The 23,940-nt window shown below is 40.1% G+C and overlaps 3 protein-coding genes across 4 annotated transcripts; 2 read left to right on the top strand and 1 right to left on the bottom strand.

Annotated features, from left to right (window-relative positions):
• Positions 1-394: 394 nt before the first annotated feature.
• Positions 395-15,352, top strand: dgat1a (diacylglycerol O-acyltransferase 1a). Its single transcript, XM_079367490.1, has 17 exons — positions 395-876; positions 2,545-2,632; positions 7,883-7,923; positions 8,240-8,325; positions 8,808-8,860; positions 9,353-9,458; positions 9,653-9,781; positions 10,246-10,320; positions 10,414-10,517; positions 10,631-10,669; positions 10,788-10,829; positions 10,944-10,988; positions 11,455-11,567; positions 11,701-11,766; positions 11,958-12,045; positions 12,204-12,266; positions 12,353-15,352. The coding sequence occupies exons 1-17, from the start codon at positions 599-601 to the stop codon at positions 12,497-12,499; spliced, it is 1,563 nt and encodes a 520-aa protein (XP_079223616.1). The 5' UTR covers positions 395-598; the 3' UTR covers positions 12,500-15,352.
• Positions 15,353-15,589: 237 nt separating this feature from the next.
• Positions 15,590-17,950, bottom strand: LOC306839025 (cilia- and flagella-associated protein 20). 2 transcript variants are annotated; one of them, XM_079367492.1, is made up of 6 exons: positions 17,593-17,947; positions 16,550-16,629; positions 16,337-16,448; positions 16,064-16,252; positions 15,841-15,954; positions 15,590-15,693 (listed from the first exon to the last, which is right to left on the bottom strand). In XM_079367492.1, exons 1-6 carry the CDS (start codon positions 17,674-17,676, stop codon positions 15,688-15,690), a joined length of 585 nt encoding a protein of 194 aa, XP_079223618.1. In that variant the 5' UTR covers positions 17,677-17,947; the 3' UTR covers positions 15,590-15,687. The 2 variants fall into 2 exon arrangements, with proteins under 2 accessions (XP_079223618.1, XP_079223617.1); XM_079367491.1 differs by having other exon boundaries at positions 16,064-16,448; positions 17,593-17,950.
• Positions 17,951-21,243: 3,293 nt separating this feature from the next.
• LOC306839645 (G-protein coupled receptor 20) lies at positions 21,244-23,862 on the top strand (the record flags this gene model as incomplete). The annotated part of the gene is made up of 4 exons (XM_079368450.1): positions 21,244-21,414; positions 21,622-21,875; positions 21,978-22,110; positions 22,715-23,862. 4 exons carry the CDS (start codon positions 21,244-21,246, stop codon positions 23,285-23,287), a joined length of 1,131 nt encoding a protein of 376 aa, XP_079224576.1. The 3' UTR covers positions 23,288-23,862.
• Between the last annotated feature and the right edge of the window lie 78 nt (positions 23,863-23,940).

The raw sequence follows: 23,940 nt of genomic DNA, 5'->3' as shown, positions 1-23,940 counted from the left end.
TTGGCTGCCAAACGATTTGCACTACATACTGACTTGATTGTAGTTTTTTGGTTTTGTAGCTTTACGTGTGAAAGTTAAATGTGTGTTTTATTAATTTATTCTCCCGAATTAAATCCAAATGTTGCAAACCAAGTTCACACTCAACAAAATCCACTTTATAAAAATCCCCAGTCACCTCTTTGTTGAGAAAACAATCTTATACACATATTTTAAAATACTTATTATAGGCAATTATTACCAGCCATATAATAATATAAGTGAAGTTGGGTTTGTATAAGGTAATATCCACCAACACTATATATAATATTATTATGAAAGGACAGGAATTTCACCCCAGTGAATTTCACTTTCTGTGGAGATTGATTGAGATGGGGGGATTTCGGTTAAAACACCAACCTGGCAACCTTGTGACTATTGCACCTTGAGCTGTAGTTGTGATGAACGCCTCTATCATACCAACACTGACACGACTGGAGACGTGGGCTGCAGGCTTCCGTCACTTCAGGTCTTGATGTAAAACTACGAATGGAAACGGGAGACTGCAGTTTGACCAGAAATGTCCAGCAGGTGAAAACTGCTTTTATACATACACGCTGTTATGAGCGACAAGACTGAGATAAGAGGGCCTCTAACCCGCCGGAGGAGGACGACCATCTCTGTAAGCGGCGGGGGAACCAGCGGCGTGAAACAAGCGAACGGCAGTAAGCGAGAAGATGCCGGTGAGAAACCTGCACCGTGTCCCGCTAAAGCGAAAACAGAAGAGGTGTCAAGTCATGCAAGTAATAATACCGGGAAGGTGGGCAAAGCGAAGGGACAGCTCGCTGACAGTCCGAGGAAACAGAAGAGTGTGGTGGAAGATATCAACCAGAGACTCAGGTAACCATCATTTTTAGAAAGATGTTCAGTCTTGACAGACAGTAATAATAATTCTTCATATCACAATGCTTTTCACCAATTACCCATTTTAAAAAAAACTGCATGTCTTTTTGCGCAACAAAAATAAAAGTAGGCTATTCCTTTATGTGGTTAAAAAAAAGAAAAAAAAGTAACTTTCCCATTCGAGTACTGAAGGTGACATGGACACCGGCCTTTGGATGTATGAACTTCTTCTGAGCAAAAAGTTTGTGGCATTAAGAGGCCTTACTCTGAGACAAGCACTCGACCAAACTGTTGTTATTGCCTTGAAGTATTGCTGCGTGTCTTTGTAAGAAGTGTTTACTTTGTGGTCAGTATATGAAGAGAATACGTTTGAGATAAGACAACATGCTGTGACCTTCACCCTCATCAACACCAATCATTTTATGGTTTACACCAACTTCCAGTGATTCATTTCTACTGCGTGAATCTGCCTCTGTTATACATTCTTACCATGTGCCAACATCTGACTGGGTTTCAACACATCTGTATGACAGGGCTACAGATGTAAAGATAGTACACTTAAACACTATGCTGAAATAAAGCGATAAAATGATTGGAGCCTTTTAATCTAGATGTGGAGCGCTGTCACGTTCCCATATTACAACAACTCTGAAGCAATGACAACATCTGCTCTTGCAAATTCTGTGCTTTCTGACTACCTGCCATGTGTGTGTCACGGCCCTCATTGAGAAATCTGTGTGGGTCTTTGGACTACTTGGAATACAGTTTCCCTTCCTTTCTTCACACCAACCGTTTTCACACTGCCATAACACCATTTCTGTTTCACTTTTAGCTTCCGCTTCTCCTTCCGTCCTAATGAAGGATCTAACCCAGTTGCTCTCTTTTGCTATCTCTATATTTTCTTGGCAGTGTTGTCGCTCTCTGTCATGAATGGTTGTGTACAGATTCTTGCCACAGTGTTGACTGCTCTGAGGACAGTCGGGTCAATAACTTCTAACCTGCATTTCACAACTCTCATTGCCTCAAACACTACACTTATTATTTAGAGCGACTGTATATGTGTATTTAAAAGCAAACAATCAATATCCCAATACGGCGTGTTTAAATGTTGAAATGCCTCCCCACGTACCTACCTTGGTTTTGGAAGTACTTTTAAGTCACAATGTGCGTTACAGCTCGGAGGGTCCAGAAATAGAAATGAATCAGACAAACACTGTTTATAAATAGAAATGTTCAGATGTTTAAAAGAAAAAAAGTTCTGCTCAACCATGTCCCGTCAATTTAGTCAAATGAGCAACATGATATATATAGATATATATATACATATATTTATTATTATTATTTCACCCATGTGTTCAGTGAATTCTGTTCTAAACCATCATTGGTCAAACCATGACTCATGTGACTTGTCAGTTTGAATCTAATTCAAACATCGTACACTCGCTAAAATGCTTAATCAGCCCTGATGTTCTCTTGGCATCATTAAACCGCCTCCAAAATCAAATGCATTAAAGTGCTCCTTTGAAAGAGATGTGACAGTGACCAGATGGATGCACGCAGTGACTTCATCCCTGAGCTTACAGAGCTCCATGGGCAGGATGGAATTTAAAGAGCTTGATGATGGTCAATAAAAACTGTCGACTCTGTGTGTGTGTTCCCCTCCAGCTGTCACGTCCTCCAAGAGTCTCTCCTGAGCTCAGCCAGCGGCTACAGCAACTACAGAGGAATCCTCAACTGGTGTGTCGTCATGCTGGTGAGTTAAACAGCACGTCCATCAAGTGCTGAAGGTGAACTAAACAACGACTTCCGGAACAAACTCGGGGACAATCAGCTCACTGATGCACGGCAGCGATTGAGTGAAAATGCATTTTTGCAGCAGCAGATGATGTGACTCTGAAACTCCTGAAAAGTTAACATATGGCTGAGCGGTGTGAGCTAAGCCTCTTTTACCCATGTTGCTCTCTCTGCAAGGAAACATAAGTCAGGATTACAACAAAACAATCTACCCATTTTACAGGAGGCCTCGTTTCAACTTAAATAACAAGAGCGTGTTTATGATGTGCCTTCAAAATAAAATGAGGTTCCTGTTGCAAAGTGTTGAGTATTAACTCTTTAAAATGTAGCTACAAAATTAAGCAAAGCATCTGATAAATTAGTCATGTATGCCTGGTGTAAAACAGTGTCAGTAAAAATTTGATGTCAGAAAACTGGGGGGGGGGGTTTCATATTTAAATTGCTGCCCCTGGTTTCATGTCATTTTTCAAAAGTGGCCCCTGTCAGTTCAAATTGAGTCTCTATGCTGTTATACTTTGCGATGTCTAGACTATGATACATCTAGAACCTTTTTTAGGTATTCAAATGTGTCTGGGTCCAAAAAAAAAAAGGATCTGAATCAAAATCATGACAGCAACTTAAAGCAGTTTTCAGTTTTCTCTTTTACTCTTGACTTTGCAGCGAACGCCAGTTTGTGACCTTCTCGTACGTCACCACATCCCTTGTGGTCAATTCCTGCAAAGCTTTCAGTTGTTATGGTTAACCAGTTGTCGCCTCTGTTTTTCTCCGTCTCTCACGCTCAAACACAAATGTACACTAAATGATGTTTAGTGAAGCGCGTTAAAACTGTTGTTTGCTTTGACACTTCATGCAGAAGTGGAGCAAACATCCTCCTGGGAATTCATTCTGACCTCTTACTGTGGCACTCTGTGACACATAAAAGTCGCCTGTGAGAAGTCTGATAAGTCGCTTTTTTACGTTATCTCTTCACGCAAGCCGTTCACGACAGACGTGGAAGCACACACAGTTACTCCTTCGTGGCCCTGTGGGATTTTCTTGGCCTCTCTCCATCACAACCTAGATTAAAGTGTGTTTATTAGTTACAGATTAATCTCGGAGAACTGTTGACATATTTCTGTTCACAGGCTGTTCTAGTAAGCTGACAGTGAATACTAAAGTGACACCAAGCAACACCATGAATATGAAAGCAGCGGAGAAAAATGTTCTCTCGTCCCTTTGTCACAGGAGAGAGATAATGATGTGTGATTTACGGGTACAAAGCAAACAAAGTGTCTGACCCATGTCAATCACTTTTTCTATTTGTTTATATTAAGCCCCAATTGTCATTCAATTCAAATTTGACTTCAACGCCTGATGGAAGTTTTCTGGTATCTTCCTCTAAGAGCTGAGTCAGCGTGTTTCAGCGACTTGGCCCTTCCTTTAACATTCAGAAACAAACCTGACTGAAAGATTAATCTTCTAACAGGGACATTCAATTTAATAATTCTGCAAAATCCTGCGTGTGCGTATGACGGTTCGCGCTGAGCAAATCTGAAGCTTGCTGGTGTGATCTGAGAAGGATCACTTCAAAGCTGTGTCACATCTGCTTTCAAAAACATATGCGAGAGAAGTCAAACAAGCGGGGGCTCCTGTTATCTCCTGTTTTACACAATGTCGACCGTGCAGTGGAAAGCAGGCCACTTTTAAAGATGCACTGAAGTCGCCCTTGTCGAGCAGGTTTTGTTTCTTTTGCGTTAATTTTCGAGAGTTTGGCGTTGGCCATGTCTTCTCTTAAAATCTTACCAAATATGGGCATACGATTTGGGGTTAAAAAAAAGGGTTTACAGTTTAAGAAATTGATGTTTCCGAATCTCTGTGTCTGTCGAAGTTGCAGCACTGTTCACGGATAAATCTGTCCCTCTGGGCTGAGGTCACCTCAGGACAAATCAACTTTCCACTGTGTCCAACAGCTGAGTTGAAGTTTGTGTCTCCCAAAGCGCCCTGCGATGCCTCCAAACAGCCAGTTCTGGAGGCTTTGCTGGGTATTGTTTGTATTCTGATAGATGTGGCTCTACAATCCAGTTAGCTAATATCTTGGTGAAAAACAGGCGGGCAGACTATGAGTAGAGCTATACGTGTGCATGTTTGTGTCCATATGCAAACATGTGCATGCTTTGAAAATGTGCACATCTGTTCACATGCATGGTCTGGTGCGAATAAATAATAATAATAATAATTTGGCATGCATTTGTGCAAAGCGTATTTGAACTTTTGTGCTCGAGCCATTTCCTGTGTGTGCTTTTAGTGTTTTTAGGACTTAGCACACATCGAGCCTAATTTTGCTGTTCTGCAACAGGATTAACCCCATCTTTGAAGGTCTATATCGCCATGACGACCACGTCTCTGACTCTGTGGTCAGCAGGGACGGCTGACACTGCTCGCCTCCGACTGTTTTTAGGAAGCCTTCAGGATTAGACTGTAAGACTGTGAAGTGGAACCACAGAATGTTAAGTGTGTGTTGTGTATATTCGATGGCTTACTTGCGTAATTTGTCCTCCATAACCCGGACCGAATTTTTCTAGAAACACTTTCTAGAAATGAGAGATTAATGGAGCACTTTTATTTACGTACATGTTTACAACCTGAATGTTGAGGCCAAGTGTTAGAGCAGAACTCGTCATGCTTATGAACTTTAAACTAGAGGTGATGTTCTGTGTTAATAGTGTCATCAAGTGTTATCACAGTTCAAGACGTTTTTGAATGATTTCAAACTGTTCTTGCTGAATTAGACTTTCACTTGTTTTTTGAGCTGAGATTTTTGTCCGTAAGCATCTTTTAACTTGTTTTTTTTAAAGGGGACCAATCATGAAAAATCCACTCTTACAATGTGAACTTATATTTGGGTAACCTGAGTGTCGACCTACCCAGAAAATGTGAAATAAACCCATCCAGTCATGTGTGTGTGTCTTACAACACACAGAAAAATGCTCTGTTTCCAAGTTGCACTACTTGTGATGTCACAGTGGGATTCTGGTGAGACACCCCCCTGGTGTCTCCACCCATGGACTCCACACCCAGTCTAGAGCAAAAACATTTGTGCAGGTCCGCCATTTTTATTCTCGCTACAGAGGAGTGATGTCTACAGGGAAAACACGGGGGGGCTCATTGCATTTAAAGAGACACACACACCAAAACGGAGCGTTCTGAGAGAGCTGGTTTCTACAGGATCCCAAACCTCCTCTGATGCTTGATTCATGTTATATTTGGACCAAAGCACAGCACAGATGTTTTATTTTGACCACAGAGGACTGTTTGAAAAGGGATATAATAGGACCTCTTTAAAACCTCATGTCTGTTACATGAGGCATTATCATTCAGTGATGACTCAACTGAGAATAGTACAGCCACTACAGATCCAACAATGACAGCACCCTGATGAACACTGTGTTCGAGGTCTGTGTGGTGTAAAAGCACAAACCTGGAAAGTGGTCCATAACCAGAAACACTCACAGTATGTTAAGCAGATTTCAAATGGTGCTACTTAATCTGTGAGCCCACAGAAAGATTAGTGTTTTAAGATGCTGCACCGTGTTCAGTGGGCTCGGGTGATAGAATGATGTTGGCAGACATTTTGATATTGGAAGCAACGTTGTTTACACTTGAAAAGCTCAGTCCATATCAGCATGTGGTGCAAACAATTGATGCTTCAGCTGGTCCGTGTCATTGTTCCCTGCGATGTGAAGCCGAACAGACTGTGTGAAAGGATCCAACCACTTTATGAACAGTGCTTAAAAAAGTGAAACCTTACAGTGCCAGCTGCTGTAAACATACTGTGTATGTATGTCAGTATCCAGCAGCTCATCAGCGGTAAGCTTTGATTTGGGCCCGAGCAAAACATTTGATCATTTAGCCTTTGACGACATCAGATCTCTCGGGTAGTCTTTGTGGGTCACGCTCCTCGTGTTCAGCCAATAGCCATTTCTATTTTTAAATTCATCATCCGCCAAACCTGATATGTCTCTCCTGTTCTGAGCACAGCAAACAGGTGACACTTTGATTGAGCTTTTCCACAGAAAAAAACCCCTAATATTTAGTGACAGCATTTTTTTCTGGTATCATATTTGTCATTTAGCAAATATCCACTGACACCTCTAAAGCAAATCTAAAAAGTTACAGCGAGAAGTCAAGTTACCTGAAATAACAAAGACGTGTATTGGTTGGAACTCTCTGAATAAATTGGACAATGTAGTGATGTTTGGGTTTGAGCAGTGCTATAACTTACTTTGCTGCACGGCGGATTAAAGGCTGCAGGAGAACTGCAATCAAACATTTACAGCTGGCTGGTAGGCAAGTAAATAAAGCCCCAATTATAGTTTCTTTGGGAAAGACAAAAACAACAAACTCCAAGATTGTTGCGTTTAACTAACTCTGACTTTAACCAATTGATTCTGCAAAGCTGGATTTTGATATTTCAACATGTCATTTAGCTTATTGCTCTATGTGTGCTTCATTCAGATCACTATGCTGAATGTCATCTGCTGTCCGTGCTGAAGGTTACCGAGGCAAAGGTTACTGGTTTCGGACAAAAGACATAGTTGAATCAAAAGCAGATTGCTGCATGGTCTTAGCAGGCCTGTGGGCCGAGGTGCAACATGCCACATAATCACTGCAGCACAACCTTATCAAATGTCATCCTCTATCTGTCCTAATTATCCCCACTGATCTAAAAATCATGTGCCATGAAGAGGAAAAACAATCAGAAACAGGTAAAGCTGCTGTATTCACACTTGTGGTGTTGGTGCTCTGTGGTTAGTGGGTTGTTAGTTTTATCTCAGAGAAGCTCTGATATCTGAGCTGGACTCTGGCCTTGGACCTGAATACATAATATAACCATAAACCTGTTAACTCTGACTTTTTTTTTTTGAACAGAGTGAGAAGGGTGTGACAGGAAACAAGGTGTGATGGCATCAGGAACGTTGTTGCCAAATTCAGATATGAAACTGTTCTTATCGGTGTCCTCTAACAAGCCTGTTCCTATTCATGTTTAGATTTACAACTCATTCAACACGTTTACTCAAATACTAGCCAATGATAAGCAGAACAAAATAATGAGTCATTGGAAAAGATTTAAAATATGTGTGACGGATTTATACGAATTGATGAATACATGTGACTCCTGTTGACAGCTTGAACTCATGATGGCCTCTTTGATTGTTGTCTTGTGTTTCAGGTGCTGAGTAATGCACGCCTCTTCCTTGAGAACATAATAAAGTGAGTATGCAGCCAAACACAAACTAACCCTACCCTAATGTATACACTGAAGCAGGTGTGGATACAACACAGGGTGCTGGGTCACAGCAGGCCTGAGAGTGTGGGTGGGAGTGGGCTGGTGAAGGAGCTCAGAGAGGGGAGGGGGGAGCCAGGTTATGGAGGGCTTTGTAGGTGACAACGAGGAGTTTGAAGTGAAAACACTCGGGGTGGGTAACCAGTGGAGGGTGTGATCGTTTTATTATTTTCACCTATATCTACACAGCCTTTGTTATAATGTCTGGTTTAATCGATGATTATCCTCCCTACTCTCATATAGGTATGGTATCTTGGTGGATCCCATCCAAGTCGTGTCTCTCTTCTTGAAGGACCCCTACAGCTGGCCGTCAGCTTGCATCATCATTGGTATGAAGCCTTGATTTCAATCCTTTATTTTGACTGTAAACGGAGGTTCCTCCAGTGACCTTTCCATTGATATTCAAATCACCTGTATTTCTTGTTCTAAAATCAGTGCACAGTAGAATCCGTCATAAGGTGCTACGTGTTTTACAGTCTCTCTATGACACAAGTGGAGGATCTGGTCAAGCTCAATTTACCTGCCTGGTGCTGAAGAATATCACACAGAAACATTGTTACTGTTATTGATTATTTAGCAAGAGAAGGTTGATTCATCATGACAACTTCCCTTATCAATGGCTACAAAATATCAACGTGCAGATCAGTCAATCTGAACAAGCTGCTCGTATTGAAACAACATATTAAACCGTGATCGTATCAGAATCCTGCCTGTAATAGAAACACTTGAGTGTTAAGCAATCAACCTGACCAACAGGTTCACGCCGCATGTTTAAGAGTAGATGATGAATCTTGTCTATTCTGTGTTTCAGTGTCTAACGTGTTCATCCTCGCTGCCTTGTACACAGAGAGACGCCTGGCTGTGGTGAGTACTTACAAATGATTTGCATATTTTTTCTTAGCTGCAGCAAACTTTCTCTGACATGCTGGGATTCATTTTGAATCAGTTACGGACAAATGTGGCCCGATTCTTGAAATCAATTTGCCTTTGTTCTCTGTTAACTTTGCAGGTTAATCTTTAATCTTTGTTTTTCTGTGCCAGTCTGTGCTTGTATGTATTTATCTGACGAAGATCTTCCTTCAAGGATGTTTGCATGAAGCTGATCCTGTAGCTTATTGACTGAGTTCAGCGTCACAGCTACTCCTCTCTTTATATTTGCTCTGACCTGTGATAAGACATGACTCTTTCTTCATAACAGCTCTATAAGACACACTACAAATACAAATCACATTACATCTAGTCTCACGGTTAAAGTTTGTTTTTTCTATGATCAGATGGATGAATAATAATCAATAATGATTTTGATAGACAAAGTTTTTTTTGTAACACTCTTTTCTCTTCTCTCTTCCTTCCTAGGGCACCATCTCTGAATCGACGGGGCTGATTCTTCACTTTTTTACCCTGACATCCCTGTTGATCTTTCCTTCAGCTTCTGTACTCACTGTAGATTCAATAACTCCAGGTACATGTTCACAAGTGACCGTTTTGAGATTTTTACTGAAAAATTAAAAGAAAAAAAAACAAAAACATTTATGCTATTCTTGAATAATTTTACATTTAAAAAATCAATGACATTAACAGCTTTAAAATCAGCTGTACATGCAACCCATAGTGCTCCATTCACAAATAATGGAATTGTGTGTGTGTGTGTGTCAGTGGGTGGTGTGCTTTCCCTTGGCGTCTACTCGGTGTTGCTTCTCAAGCTGTATTCCTACCAAGACACCAACAGGTGGTGTAGAGAAATCAGACACGCAAAAGCCAAGAGACTAACACGGTCATACTCATGTGAGTACACGGACACAATAAGCACGATGAGCACTTACTTAGATTTTGAGTGGATGCACATTAGTTTACAGTGTGTGCACACAATACAGTGGTAGTAATTGATCAAACTGCACATTGAAAGGGATACGGCTTCTATGTGTTACTGTGCTGCTACTGCCCTCTACTGGAGACAAGAAACACAAACACTGTGACGCAGTGACAGATCAGAGATGTGCTCCTTGAACAGCTGTGTCTACACTCTCTGTTTGGAAGCTATTTTAATCCTTAATGCAACTTGATGACTTTATATCCTCACGAGAGGAGCTTAGAAAACAGACAACACGCAGAGAGATCATTGGAATACAACAAGTACAGTTAAAGACATCTGCTGAGCTCATCTAGTTTGACATGAAGTCAACATGTGAGAATTGAATTGCATGACTTTTGTCATCCTTCATTTTTGATTGTGACTCTGTGTTTTTAAGGTCCAAATGTGGCACAATCCAATGGTTCAGCTGTTCACTGCCATGTCTCCTACCCCGGCAACCTCACACACAGAGGTACCAATGATCCCTGCATGGAGATAAACAGCACAGATTGAAAAGAAAAATATGTTAGTTGATATAAATGTATCGATCTTTCTTTGTCCCCAGACATGTACTACTTTGTCTTCGCCCCGACTCTCTGCTACCAGCTGAATTTCCCTCGGTCACCTCGAATACGTATACGGTTTTTGATGCGAAGGCTTTTTGAAATGGTGAGAGGACAAATACATACACAATGAAAGGATCAAACTTAGATGCTGGAAAAAAACATCAACCATAAATTGGAACATGTCTGTTTTTTCTTTTCTTTTTCTTTGTCTTGTAGCTTTTCTTCATGCAGCTGTTGGTGGGGTTGATACAGCAGGTATGTCTCGCATTAAGACGACTCAAATCACAGCGACAAGCAGTCAGAATGTATTTTAAGCACACGTATATCATCCTCAAACAACAACATTAAATATGTCTTCATTCATGCTTTCCAGTGGATGGTACCAACCATTCAAAACTCAATGAAACCATTCCAGGTAAGTGCAGTCCCGCTGACACATACACAACAACAAATCAAATATATAATATCTAAATAATATCATGTTTAGCTGAATGGTGGCAAAAAAAGTTTCTTTTTATGTCTTTCACAGGAGATGGACTTTTCTCGGATGGTGGAGCGCCTCCTAAAGCTCGCTGTAAGTGTCAGGATGTGCTGTAGATGCATTAGAAACACAAATGTATGCTGCCATGACCTTAGAATGAAAGAAGCTTTTACCACTTCCTCTTGCATCATAGGAGTGTTGAAAACAGCCTCTCATGTTTATTTGAACTTTGAGCGTTTGATTATTTGTAAAGAGATAGCAAGGTGGAGTCTTAAGCATGACTGAACAAACTCAGACACCTGTGCCATCTGACCGTCTCCTCTCCTCTGGTCTTCTCTTGTCTCCTTTCCTCTCCCCTACTCTCCTCTTGTCTTCTATTTTCTCCTATCCTCTTGTCTCCTTTTCCATCCCCTACTCTCCTCTCCTCGTCTCCTCTCCCATCCTCTCCTCTTATCTCCCCTACTCTCCTCTTGTCTTCTATTTTCTTCTCTCCTCTTCTCCTCTTGTCTCCTCTTCCATCCCCTACTCTCCTCCCCTTGTCTCCTCTCCCCTCTCCCAGGTCCCTAACCATTTGATATGGTTAATATTCTTCTATTGGTTTTTCCACTCTTCTATGAATTTTGTGGCAGAGCTGCTCCAGTTTGGAGACAGGGAGTTCTACAGAGACTGGTGGTGAGCATTCAAACTGACTGATCCTTTTTTGCGGGTTAACCTTTGTTTGTTAAAACGACGATCACACGTTAAATAGGCACGGATGTTGGATGTGTCCTTTTATTGACCGTGCCTTTCCTCTCATATGTTTCAGGAACTCTGAGACTGTCACATATTTCTGGGCCAACTGGAACATCCCAGTTCACAAGTGGTGCCTGAGGTGAGAAACAAACGACTCCATCAGAAGTACTTTCTGTGTTTGGTGTTATGCGTTAACATTTCCACCCAATCCAGAGTACAACAATTAAGAAATCAATGTGCCGACCACTTTTCAGACAGAATTAAGAGTCACAGATGAGTATCAAGTGTGTGTATATGATGTGTGTGTATCACATGTCTCTGTGTGTACAGACACTTCTATAAGCCGATGTTGAAGAGAGGGACCAACAAATTTCTGGCTCAAACCGCAGTCTTCCTGGTATCGGCCTTTTTCCACGAGGTACAAAAAGAAACCACTCAGCACTTCTGGAGTCCACATACAGCGTCATCAATTTGAACCTTTAACAACAGGAAGTCAACTGAAATAACAGGATACCTGAAGTTGAAGTCGTTGATTGATTGATATTCTTTACTCAGTGTTTTCTCTTTGTTTTGCAGTACCTGGTGAGCGTTCCTCTGAAGATGTTCAGATTGTGGGCCTTCATGGGAATGATGGCTCAGGTAAGACACATTGGGGACTGTCTGCTTCTTGTTCCACTGTTGTCATATATCAATAACACGTGGACAAACATTTGACTTCTCCAAAGGTTCCCCTGGCTTGGTTCGTGGGTCGGTTCCTGAATGGGAACTATGGCAACGCTGCAGTGTGGATGTCCCTCATCATCGGCCAGCCTGTCGCTGTGTTGATGTACGTCCATGACTACTACGTGATTCATTACGGGGAAGCTACATAACACCGGACAAACACAGCCGCACATGTTGTAAACACACACACACACGCCAACCTGCAGGTAGACTCAATGAGAGAATGCAGAGTTGAAGTGATTATAGGAGAATGTTCTGCAAATGTGTACATGAATGTAAACGGCAGGGAAAGAGTTTTTGACTTCTTGTTTTTGCACTAGAGAGAATGAAACCAGTTTTTTTAAACAATGTAAGAAGAGCTTTTTTTAAGTACAGCTTTGTTGGCAGCCTCAACATTTCCCACAGGCTCTTGATATCTTTAAGGGATTGAACGTTCTAACTTTAAACAAATGATGATTTTATCTCAGTAAGGTTTCCCTGATCAGCCAATATTGGTGATAGTTAATTCATTAGCTCACACAAAGATTCAATATTGTGAACTTCACTCTTCTACATGACTTTGGAAGCGATTGAACACACCAAAAAAGCGGAAACACTTCTTTGAAACAAACACTTGTTGAGTTTAGGTAATGCACAATCCTGCCTGAATAACTATCGTGAAACACTGCCACGCCAGTGCGGGCCAGAAAAGGACCAATGAGAAGGTTTTGTCTCTACATCAGTGGTTCAGAAGTCATTTTCTTACTTGTAAATAGAGGCAAAAGAGAAATTGAGAGGCCAAACAAAGAGTTTGTTTCTACTCAGTGAGGCTTGTAGGATGATTGTAGGATCGACCATAAAAGCAGTTAGAGGAACATGTAACTTGTAAATATCTCATGTATCCCTCTCTTCAAAAAGAGGGTTTTGAGTATTGATCTGCAACAGTCAAAGAAAGGACACTGAACAAAGAAGCTGAGGAAAGAAGCTTTAAAGCAAAGGAGAAAAGGTTAAAGGACATTTTTGTGACCTTATTATACATCAATGCAAGCTTAGTGTCGGGGTTCATGCTCCATGTGTTTGCCTTGGCTTTATAGTCCTCTGTGTTTTATTTTACTTAACAGATGCTTTATTTTATACTTCATAACACGTCATGTATGTTAAGGACTGAATGTCACATTGTGTGCCAACTTGAAATTATTTTTATTCTGTTATCGTAGTTTATGTTCAATCAGTGATTTTTCGCACAGTAGTTGATTTACTGATGTCAACCAATGAATGTTTTGCGCACTTTAAAGAGATGCATGCTGTCGACTAAAGCAATAGATTTCTGTGTTTCGGTTTAAATAATCATGAGGGAAAATGGTTCAGGTGATTTTTTTTTTTTTTGCTTGTTGTCTGTTGAGACGGTTTTAATTGAAAAAGCTCCTGCAGTGGTTAAAATACAACATTCAAGCTTGAATTATGTCATTATTTGTGTTTAAATCCTAAAGAGTCTTCTTCATTTGATCTAATCCCATACTCTTGTCATGTTACCTTTTTTAAGTTAACACCGCTTTTTTTCATATAATTTCTGAATTCACGATGGCCAGAGGTGCATTCAGATTTTGACTGGGGCGGCCCGTCTGAGGCGCTGACTTCTGCCCAGGTGGCTAAAAGCATGATGATATGGTGTCATCTCTACTCTATGACATGAGTTTATTACACCTGTTTTTGTTTTTATGACACAAAAATAAGATTCATGTTCAAAGTCACAACTTAAAGTAATGTATAGTATTTTTTTATTCGACTCATGTTTTGGTCCCAAAATTTCAGAAATCAGTACTTTCCTATGAACATGTGTTCTGAAATATACCTGCAAAGTTTGCTTTTTTTCTTGTAAAATTTAACAGTATGAACAACCAAAAATATGCTCTATTGATATGATAGATTCTTTATTGATCCTGAGGGAAATTCAATGTAAAGAAACCTGTTAAGAAAACTACTAGCAACCTAATAGTTAGTTTTAAGTCCCACCGCTGACAGAGCTAATTGCTGATTACAATATAGAATTTGGAGAGGCCAATCGGATTTTTAGGGGGGCCCATGCACCACCTCCCTGGATGCGCCCCTGGTTATAGCAGTGTAGTTCATTTTAAATCGAACGTTCAGTTTTTACCGATTCTAAAATAATTAAGTGCCTCCTGGGAAAAAAAAAAGTAGAACTCCAAACATAAATAAAGAAAAGTATGGATGCACAAATAGGTTTTTCAAAAAGACACCGGGGCCACTAACTAGGATACAGAAATATTATTTTCCAAAAGATTGTTTATGCCCTTATAGAAGTCTTTTACAGATATCTGAAATAATGACTTGTCTAAATGTAACAAAAAAACTAGAACTACAACCCAACTTTTGAGAGCAGCCATTTTTACCATTTATGTAAAACCAAATCTAACCGTGAAGAAGAGCCTTCTTCATCGATCTCCGATCGTTGTATTGATGTAGAGGCTGTTGATCTGGCAGAATTATAGATTATGACCCAGTTTAAAGTCTGTGTGATGTCTTGTTCAAATTTGACTCATGAGATTTGTACAATTTTGTTCTATTTTTTCTGAGGTAGCCGATGTAGCAGAGCTTTTGTAAACTGACAACTTGTGTAATTCAAGGCTTACAGCTGCTGTCTGCGTACAAAATGCAGTTAAAATGCTCAGACAAGTTCAATTTAATATGACTTTAATCAGTCAGAACACGCTGGTATTATAAATTACTTTTTAGTTGTTTTTTTTTATTCATTCTGCTTGATGTTCAGCAGTTTGTGTTTCCACTGAGTCTGCTCCTGAAATATAATTTGAAAATGCTGCTTCAAGTGTAACTGTCCTTAATTCTGTTTTTGGACTTTTCTGTAATGCAATATTTAATGAAATAAATGATTTGCTATTCTTTTCATGAAGTATACTGGACCCCAAAGTGAGGAAGGCAAACCATTTTCAAAGCCTTTTGCCTGAAATGAACTGTGATGTTTGATAAAGATTATTTATATTTGATGAATGGACTCTTCTTGATTTCTTTTTTCTTTGATAAAACATTTAACAGTTGGGTTTCCTGAATTTTTAAATTAAAATGGCCGATGTGGATTTAAAGCACTGACAAGTGTGACCTTTGTATTTAATGTTGATACAATGCAGATACATTCATCAGTGTGTATTGAGAACTGTGAGGACAGATGAGTCAATAAAAAACGTCATTGTGCATAGCGAAACAAGACAACACAACACTTGAACTTCAAGAAGAAAACAATATCAAAGCTTTTAATTCATCATTCGCACAAAACCTTCCAGCTCAAATCCATAACCCATCGAACAGTGCAGGGTGAGAATCTCTATTGCTGCAAGAAACAAACACAAATAAAAGAGTTTTAGAGGAAAGGTTCTCATATTTTATGAAAAAATTAATGCACATACATTGATCGTGGTAATGAGCCGTGTGATGTTTTGTATCTAGAGTATTTTGTCATTGAACATTTGTGTTTCACCTTTGCTTTTTGGTTCTGGACAGGCAGGAACAGTTTAAACTCTGCAGGGAGCTCATCCTCCGAGTACAGCCTGTCGGAGAAATAAACTCTGCGTATTCTACAGTTTGCATGGATCTGAGAGGAAAGAGAGAAACATAGTCATAACTTTAGAGATCATGCAGACATTTAACTGTCAAAGGAATATCTAGATGTCTGGTTTTGGGACTGGTCCTCGCCTACGAACCTGCACACGCAACGTCTCAATGTAATTTGTTCCATAGGCCCTCCTCGTGAAGTCTGACAGGTTGAACTGGATCTGGTTCCAGCCATCGTCGAGCCTCATCGGCATCGTGCAGATGAATGGCTTCACTCGAGTCATGCTTTGATAATTACTCGCGCGAAACCGCCGCCGAACATTTTTATCGTCCAACACCTGAAAATTGAAAGAAGGGGAATAATTACAACATGTACTGTTTGTTTCTGTCACCGACACATGGAAGGGGTCCAGTAGGCCTACCTGGACTTCAAAGGTAAAGTACTTCTTCAGGTTCTTTATTATCATAACTAGGAATGGAAGCTTGATGCCCAATGTCTTCTTTGGATCTGCCGGGCATGTTATGTAAGTAGTACTACAGGAAAACAGAAGACAAAAAACATACAAAGATAGGTCGGTTAGATTACCAGTGCTTGAAAGAGTTGATGTGAGCTAAAGTTAGACTGACACACTTACCTGACATTTGTCCCCTCAACTTCCAGCACCAGTGAGTGGATGTCATTGTCTGTAATTCTTTTAATATGGCCATTCCTCACCTGTGAACACACACAAATGTATTTATGCATTTTCCCCTAAATTTTATACATAGGAAACAAGTGTGAGCTTACTGGTCAAGACAGCTGTCATCATTATTACATATTAGTTGGTGTGCATGCAAGTCCACACACATGCACTGATGTATAAATTGGCCATAATAAAAGCAAGAAATTCTATGTGAGAATATTTTTTGAAACATGTTCTCATATTTTCAATCTTTGCGAATTAATATTAGTCATTATTTCAAACACAACCTGTCTTTAAATTAAGAAGATAATAGAGACGCTTTCAATTCTATGATTTAAATCGGCTAACAACTGAAATAAATAATTGTGTTGCTATTCTAATCTGTTGCTAAGCAACAACTTCTTCTGGTGTTACTAAACAACGTTATTGCTTCTGTTTTAAATAAATATCTAATGAGTATTTTTACACTACAATAAAACCTCAGTATTGAGCTATTCGTTTGGACGTTATACATTTATATTAAATATTTAACGTCTTTGGACATTATCTGTCTCCACCATCTGCTGTAAACACATCCGGCTTAAAGCCACAAGTTAACAAGGTCACTTTTTACACCGTAACACCTGATATCCGTCCAAGACTAACTGTTGCTTATAATCTTTAATTGAGACAGAGTTTACAAACTAACAGAAAATATCTACAGAGAAAGAACATGTTAACACCAATGAATGATGGCGTAGTAAATATATCAGGGAGTTTACATTTAATTTGTTCTTAGCTCGAGCAGTTAATCCTTTTTTAAACATGTTGTGATGATCCTCAAATGTAGCTCACACAAGCTTAAATAACTGTTTAAAACAGCTTCCAAACCAATATGCGACAGAGAGTATAGGGGCTCATAATGTCAAACAATATTAAAAACACATATATTAGCTTCAGCATGGCAGGCTAAGGAAGCTAACGTGATTGTGTTTATAATCTGAATCGCTGTTTACCTTTTTATCCCAAATCTGAAGAGGTTTGCTGCCTATGCTGTATAGGATGGACAAGAATCCGCTCTGAAACGTGTTTTTAAACATCCTTCTTCAGTCGTATGCTTGTTCACAGTCGTTTTTTCACGTGTTTTATCAACTGTGTGTTACGTTTGTTTACACATTTGGTTTCCGTCGCAACGCTTTTGGTTCCGTGTGATACAAACAAAAGGTTCCGCTGCCTGAAATGAAAACGTTTCAGTGTGAAAGGATGGAGATTTCTATTGTGTTCGTATTGTTCAAATGTCGGTCATTTATTCTGTAAAGGGTAAGTAGAGCAGCTGTCATTTTTTTTATTACGGTGTTGCTAAGGAGAGGAACGTCTTTTTTTTTACGTTGTTCACGTCGGATTCTAAACGGTGACGTATCCCAGTTGCCGTAGCAACCAATGTTCATTTTCCAGAGTCATTTTCAAATTTTTGTCCGCCACCTTTTATTGCACATTCAGCTGTTTTATAAAATCATTGCATGTTCTTTTACTTTATAGATGTTCCTATGTTCCTTGGATAATATTTTAAAACTCACACCTGTATTGGGAAGCCATAATCCACATTATTAGTGCTTTTTGATTATAGGCCAACTAACCAAATTGACTACTTGTAAAGATCAGATTTTACTGTAAAGATAAGATGCACAGCTTTTGAGCACCATTAATCATATAGCAGAAAGGGCACCTTATGGAATTGCATGGTAAATAAAAGATTTGCAAAAGTGTTGGTTACTAGAAAGATCCTTCGCGTTAGCAAATACATTTCAGAACTTCTATTACCCACTAATTCACAGTTAAACGTCAAGTTGGACATGCTCTCTGTCTCCGACAAGCGACACAAGACAGACCAGGGTTGATTTTTCCTTTTTAATGTTTAAACATTAAAAAAAAGCTTTTAACTAAACATTAGTCAGCTAGCAACTACTACTACTACTACATACTACATACATATTGTACATACATACAAACTGAAATCACAAGCAATGCAACATAAATCAAAAAGATGTCTTTCACTTTGACATGAACCAAAAACAAATTGATTCATGTGTATGAAAGCCAGATCACTATAGTTGTTTAAGCCAGTTTCGGTTTATGAGAATACCTGTGTGTGTGTGTGTGTGTGTGTGTGTGTGTGTGTGTGTGTGTGTGTGTGTGTGTGTGTGAGAGAGAGAGAGAGAGAGAGAGAGTGAGAGAAAAAACGTGTTCTGTCAGCTTTGTAAAAACATCAAGAAAAACTGTTTATACTTGTCTGACTTTGTGTTCTATTATTCCTGCCACCAGTTCTCTAATTGACTCAGGTATATACACAGAGACAAACAGAGGTGGAGGAAAAAACTTGTACTTTGTTCTGTCTTCAAACCCTCAGTGTCGGACCACCCTGAAGACAGCTTTCCATGTACAAGTTGAATGAAACGGTCAACTCCTTCTCCTCTTTGTTTTGTTTCAGAAATAAAAGACGGTGTTTGTGTGTCAAGGCGTCAATGCTGCACTTTTTTCAGTCTCTCATGCCTACTTCAATCAGATTCTATATTCCAAATCCATCAAGGAAACGTCCTTAGTGACGATACAAATCCTGTATTCTCCATTATGAGCTTCCAAACTTCCATCAGTTTCCCCTGTTTTTCTGTCTTCCTCTTCCTTAGCATACTTATGTTTCATGGTTTTACTCCTTGCCTGTTTCCAAGTGAATCTGCCTCGTCTACAAGGAACACGATCAAAATCCAATGTGTTCTTAGACTAGTAGTCTTTTGCTTAACACTACAACCCTGCTTTCATTGTCCCCAAATCACATACTTTAACTACTCATCAAAGAATGGAACAAACAAAAGGAGGGACAGACTATTTCCCAATGTATTGAGACTTGCGTACCTGCACTTTACCTCAGCGGGAAAAGGGGGGCCCAAGAGAGAGAGGAGTAGGAGGTCCACACTCTGCTCTGCTTGAGGAATCGTCCCACTTAGACACGATCACATCACATCTCTCTTTCACGCTCTAATGTGTGCTTACCAAAGCCTGAAATTATATATTAAACAGGAAGAAAGAAAAGGTAGAGATTGGAGGCGATTTTGGGTGAATCTTTTTTTCTCCCTCTGTCACAGTCATCAGAAGGTAAGTGTCGCAAACACATTTCTGAACCTGTTATCATTGTTTGAATCTTTTTCTTTTCTGAAAAAAAAATTGTGAAAATGCAATATTTTTACAGATAGACTGTTTGTTTTTTAGATTTATTTTGTAAAATGATTTTTATGAATGATCTCTGCTTCAACAAAAAAAGATGCTTGACTGGATGCAAAATGACAACTTGACAGTTTATAAAATAACATAGATAACATTAGTGAATTTTGCTGCTCAGTCTAAAGCTAACCTATGCTAATTAAATGTTTGGAGGATGCTAGAGATTCACTTTCACATTTACGATCCAATTTGATCATATAAATGTAAATACAGAGGAACATGAGGAATCCACTAAATCAGGGGAAACATCCAGAACTTGAACATGAGGATAAAAGCACGATCAAGGACCATGTGGGGGTCAGCGGGTATGTTCCTGTCTCTAAATCCAGACGCTTGGACATGTTTTATCTAACTGTCTGTGTGATGATGAAGAGTGGAAAGAGATTCCTCGGCAGGACATGTTAACCGACAGGAGCTCATCCGTCTCTGCTTTTAATTAGAAAAGGAATGACATTTAGGGGTCTGTCAAGTCATACTTTAAAGATGACTGCAAAAGGTGTTGTTTGGGGGAAAATCTGTTTTAAAATCAACAGCTCATGAGCTTAGATGTGTCAAAAAATTAATCTCTAGGCCTGTACTCCTTATTTGGTCATTGCATCATGAGCAATTGTATTTGTGCACTGTAGCACACCTGTCTTTCATTGGTTTGAATACAACTTTTATTTTCAACCATTTATTGTTTTTTTCCCACTCCTAAAATTCCTTGATCTACTTCTAGCTTTTGTCTAGGTTCATTCACTTTAACCTCTCTAAAGAACACCATATCTGCACATTGAGGATTTTAGAGCCTCCCATCTTTAAACAGGATGTGTCGCCTTCATCAAATTTATGGGACTCCTTTAGGACAAACAGATATATCATGTTCAACACTTGTCAAAGGTGTGTTAAAAGAGCAGCACACACTGACATGGTTTGCATTAATACTGCAAACTGTTTAAAGCCACATGAGAGGTCCCGTGCTAAACTGAGTTCAAAGTGTCACATCCTTTTACAAGGCATATGAAGACTGAGCACTTGTCTCTACAGTAAGAGGGGGTGTTGTTTATAAGACCAGGATTACTTAAGTCTCTGTGTCTGGAGTAGCTTGAGAGCTGATGGTAGCCTCTTCTAGGCACACTTTCTTGCAGCTCCTCTCATTAACTTATTGCTGTTGGAGATAACCAGGCAGAGCAACAACACACATCTGGAAAGAATCCTTTCTGACTTTTAGCATTCATATTACAAACATGAGTCACGTGAATGTCTTGACTTTGAGATGAGCATCAGATGAAACAAGAATCCTTCACTGCAAAGCAAGCTTGGCTTACATGTAAAAAATATCTATTTGTTTTTTTTCTTCTCTTTGTCTGACAATCAGACAACAACCTGTCACTCAAACATCCTCTCCACAAATGGAGAGCCTACTCAATAACATCACTTCTACCACCGAGCCCCTCTTTACTCCTGCCCCAACAAACTGCAGCTCCTGGGACCAGCGCTGGGGAGGACCATACTTGCATAGGTTAGCTCACCTAGATGTCCATTTGTACCAAGACTTCTATGCTGTTTGGGTCTCTCTCATGGTAAGACAAGATACATCACTAGATAATATGAGAACTTTATGTTAACGTCAACTTTTGCAGGACTAATTTAAAAATAGTTTGAAAGTTATTTAAGGTGGATGTCTGCACTCTCTGGACTCAGTGTGACTCTAAATAAACGTGAACCCAGAGGAATACGTCAACATTGAATCATTTAGCTGATGCTTCATATTTTTTTATCTGCTGCAGGTGTGTAACTGTCTCATGCTGATAGTCGGTGTGGTCCTCAACAGTTTGGCTCTCTATGTCTTCTGCGGGGCCTCCACCCACTCAGCCTCTGTGGTTTACACCATAAACCTGGCTGTAGCTGACCTGCTGGTGGCGCTGTCTTTACCCGCTCGCATCGCTCTGTATCACAGCGGAGGCACCTGCGTGGCCTGTTCATATGTTCACACCTTCAGCTACTTTGTCAACATGTACTGTAGTATATTGTTTCTGACCAGGTGGGTGGGCCACTCCTTAAGTCATCATTAAAAATAGATAGAAATTTAATTAAATCTATCAACACATATAAAAATATTTCCTTCTGACTTTCCTTCATACAGTATTTGTGTAGATCGCTACCTCGCTGTGGTCCATGTATCCAGTACTCCACACAAATGCAGGACTACAGGAACAGCCAGGTGTGTCAGCGCCACAGTTTGGATCACTGCAGTAGTGGTCACCTACTCTTTTCAGGTAAAAAAAAAAAAAACACATTACTAACATGAACGAACAAATAAACATGTGGTAATGTGATATTATAGGCAGTTGCCAAACAAATGAAACCCAGGGCAGCTGCTTTTTCATGGTACGCTTTGCAATAGTAACAGGAAAAACATCACCAGGTGATCTTATCAGGAAAGTTTGCTGTCTAATAAATAAGATAGAGCAGGTGAAGGGACAAACACTGGCAACTCTTTAAGGCAAGTGTTTGACTGTGCAAAACAGGGAAGAAGGGTCTCCATTGTTTTTTTGTGTGCAGAATGGTTTGTTAATAAGAAGATGGGTCTCGTATGGGATTAATGTGGCTTGTAGGTGAGCAGGTGTCATTGGGTGTTTTTGGCCCTGAAGTATTGGAGGTCTGGATTGAAGGGTATAGACCCTTCATGACAAAATTAGCTGTCTTTTCTATATCAGAAAGAGCTTCCCTACCTGACAAAAAGAGAAACCACTCCAGACTGAATTTGCTACCTTTCCAGAGCAAATGAGATTCCCTGTCTGTCAGAGTGAGCCTGTAACGTAAAGACGTGAATATCTACAGTATATAAAGCACGTAACATGTTTGTATTTCTCTCTACAGACCACAGCGTTGGAGTTTAACTCCTCCTGTGTACTCCTTCCTGCTCTTTTCTACCTCACCATCCTGGAGTTCCTCCTACCCCTGCTGGCCGTGGTGGGGTTCACTCTGCGCGTCGCCTGTTTTCTCTCCACCAGTCATGGCTTGATGCCCCAGCAGAGCCGGGCGAGGAGGGCACGTGCTGTCAGACTGCTGGCCACTGTCTTAGTGGTCTTCACTCTCTGCTTCACGCCCTTCCATATCCGGCAGGTGCTGGTTTACTTCCAGGTGAAACTCAGAGGGGAGGGGATGGGTCAGGGGGCGGGGCATGTACTTGCCTATCACATTACAGTCACTCTAAGCAGTTTGAACAGCTGCCTGGATCCAGTGGTTTACTGCTTTGTAACAGACAGCTTCAAGAGAGTGTGGAGATCCAGAAGAAGGGGCGAGAGGGGATGGGAGGTGGGACACACAAGTGCAGGGGAAGGAGAGAGGCATTCAGTCAATGGTACAGCTCTGGCGATAGCTCACAGTGTGGCCACTCTCACCCTAACAAGCACTCCCCTCTCTGCAGCTAATATGGAACCGAGCGCTTAAACAAAAGTGACTGTCCTGGACTCCTGTGGATGGATCAGCCCAGAGGGACACCAGGCGAAAGAAGCCATCAAAGACTGATTGATGTACAAATCATTTAGGATCAATTCACTGTAATTAAGATGCACAATGTAGAGAGAATACATTTCATTTCCACCAAATGACATTGGTTACATGTTATATTCTACCCCTCAATGTTTCCATTCTGTATCCTCACCAAAATGATCTAAGAAAAGTGAAAACACTAAATGTATATTTCTATTATAGGAGGGTTTCTGACCAAATGATGACATTTGGAATGGGGCCATTTCTCTCCCTGTGTTTGACTGCTATTTCAGTCCAGAGACAAAGCAGAGGCGAAACACATTTACACAGGACTTCAAAGAACATGGAAAGAGTTACAGCAAAAATGAGAGCGTGTCCTGAGGTAACAACGTGAGGCTCTCTTCAGAAGAATAAACACTCTTAAAGTTGCCAGTTATCTTTCAAGTGTCGTGCCGCTCTCTCCCTGTTTATCATTTCAAAGGGTCTTAATGGAAGACTGTTGTCCATATTACTCTAAAAATGACCTGCTTAATACAGAAACAAGGGGCTTAAATTGTAAAAAATAAAAAGGTAATGTAGATTTACTGACCACAGAACAACTTCATAACTGT

Source organism: Symphodus melops, assembly GCF_947650265.1.
Source record: "Symphodus melops genome assembly, chromosome: 18".
NCBI lineage: Eukaryota > Metazoa > Chordata > Actinopteri > Labriformes > Labridae > Symphodus > Symphodus melops.
The sequence above is the reverse complement of the archived record's forward strand: the minus strand, read 5'-3'. Positions and strand labels throughout refer to the sequence as shown.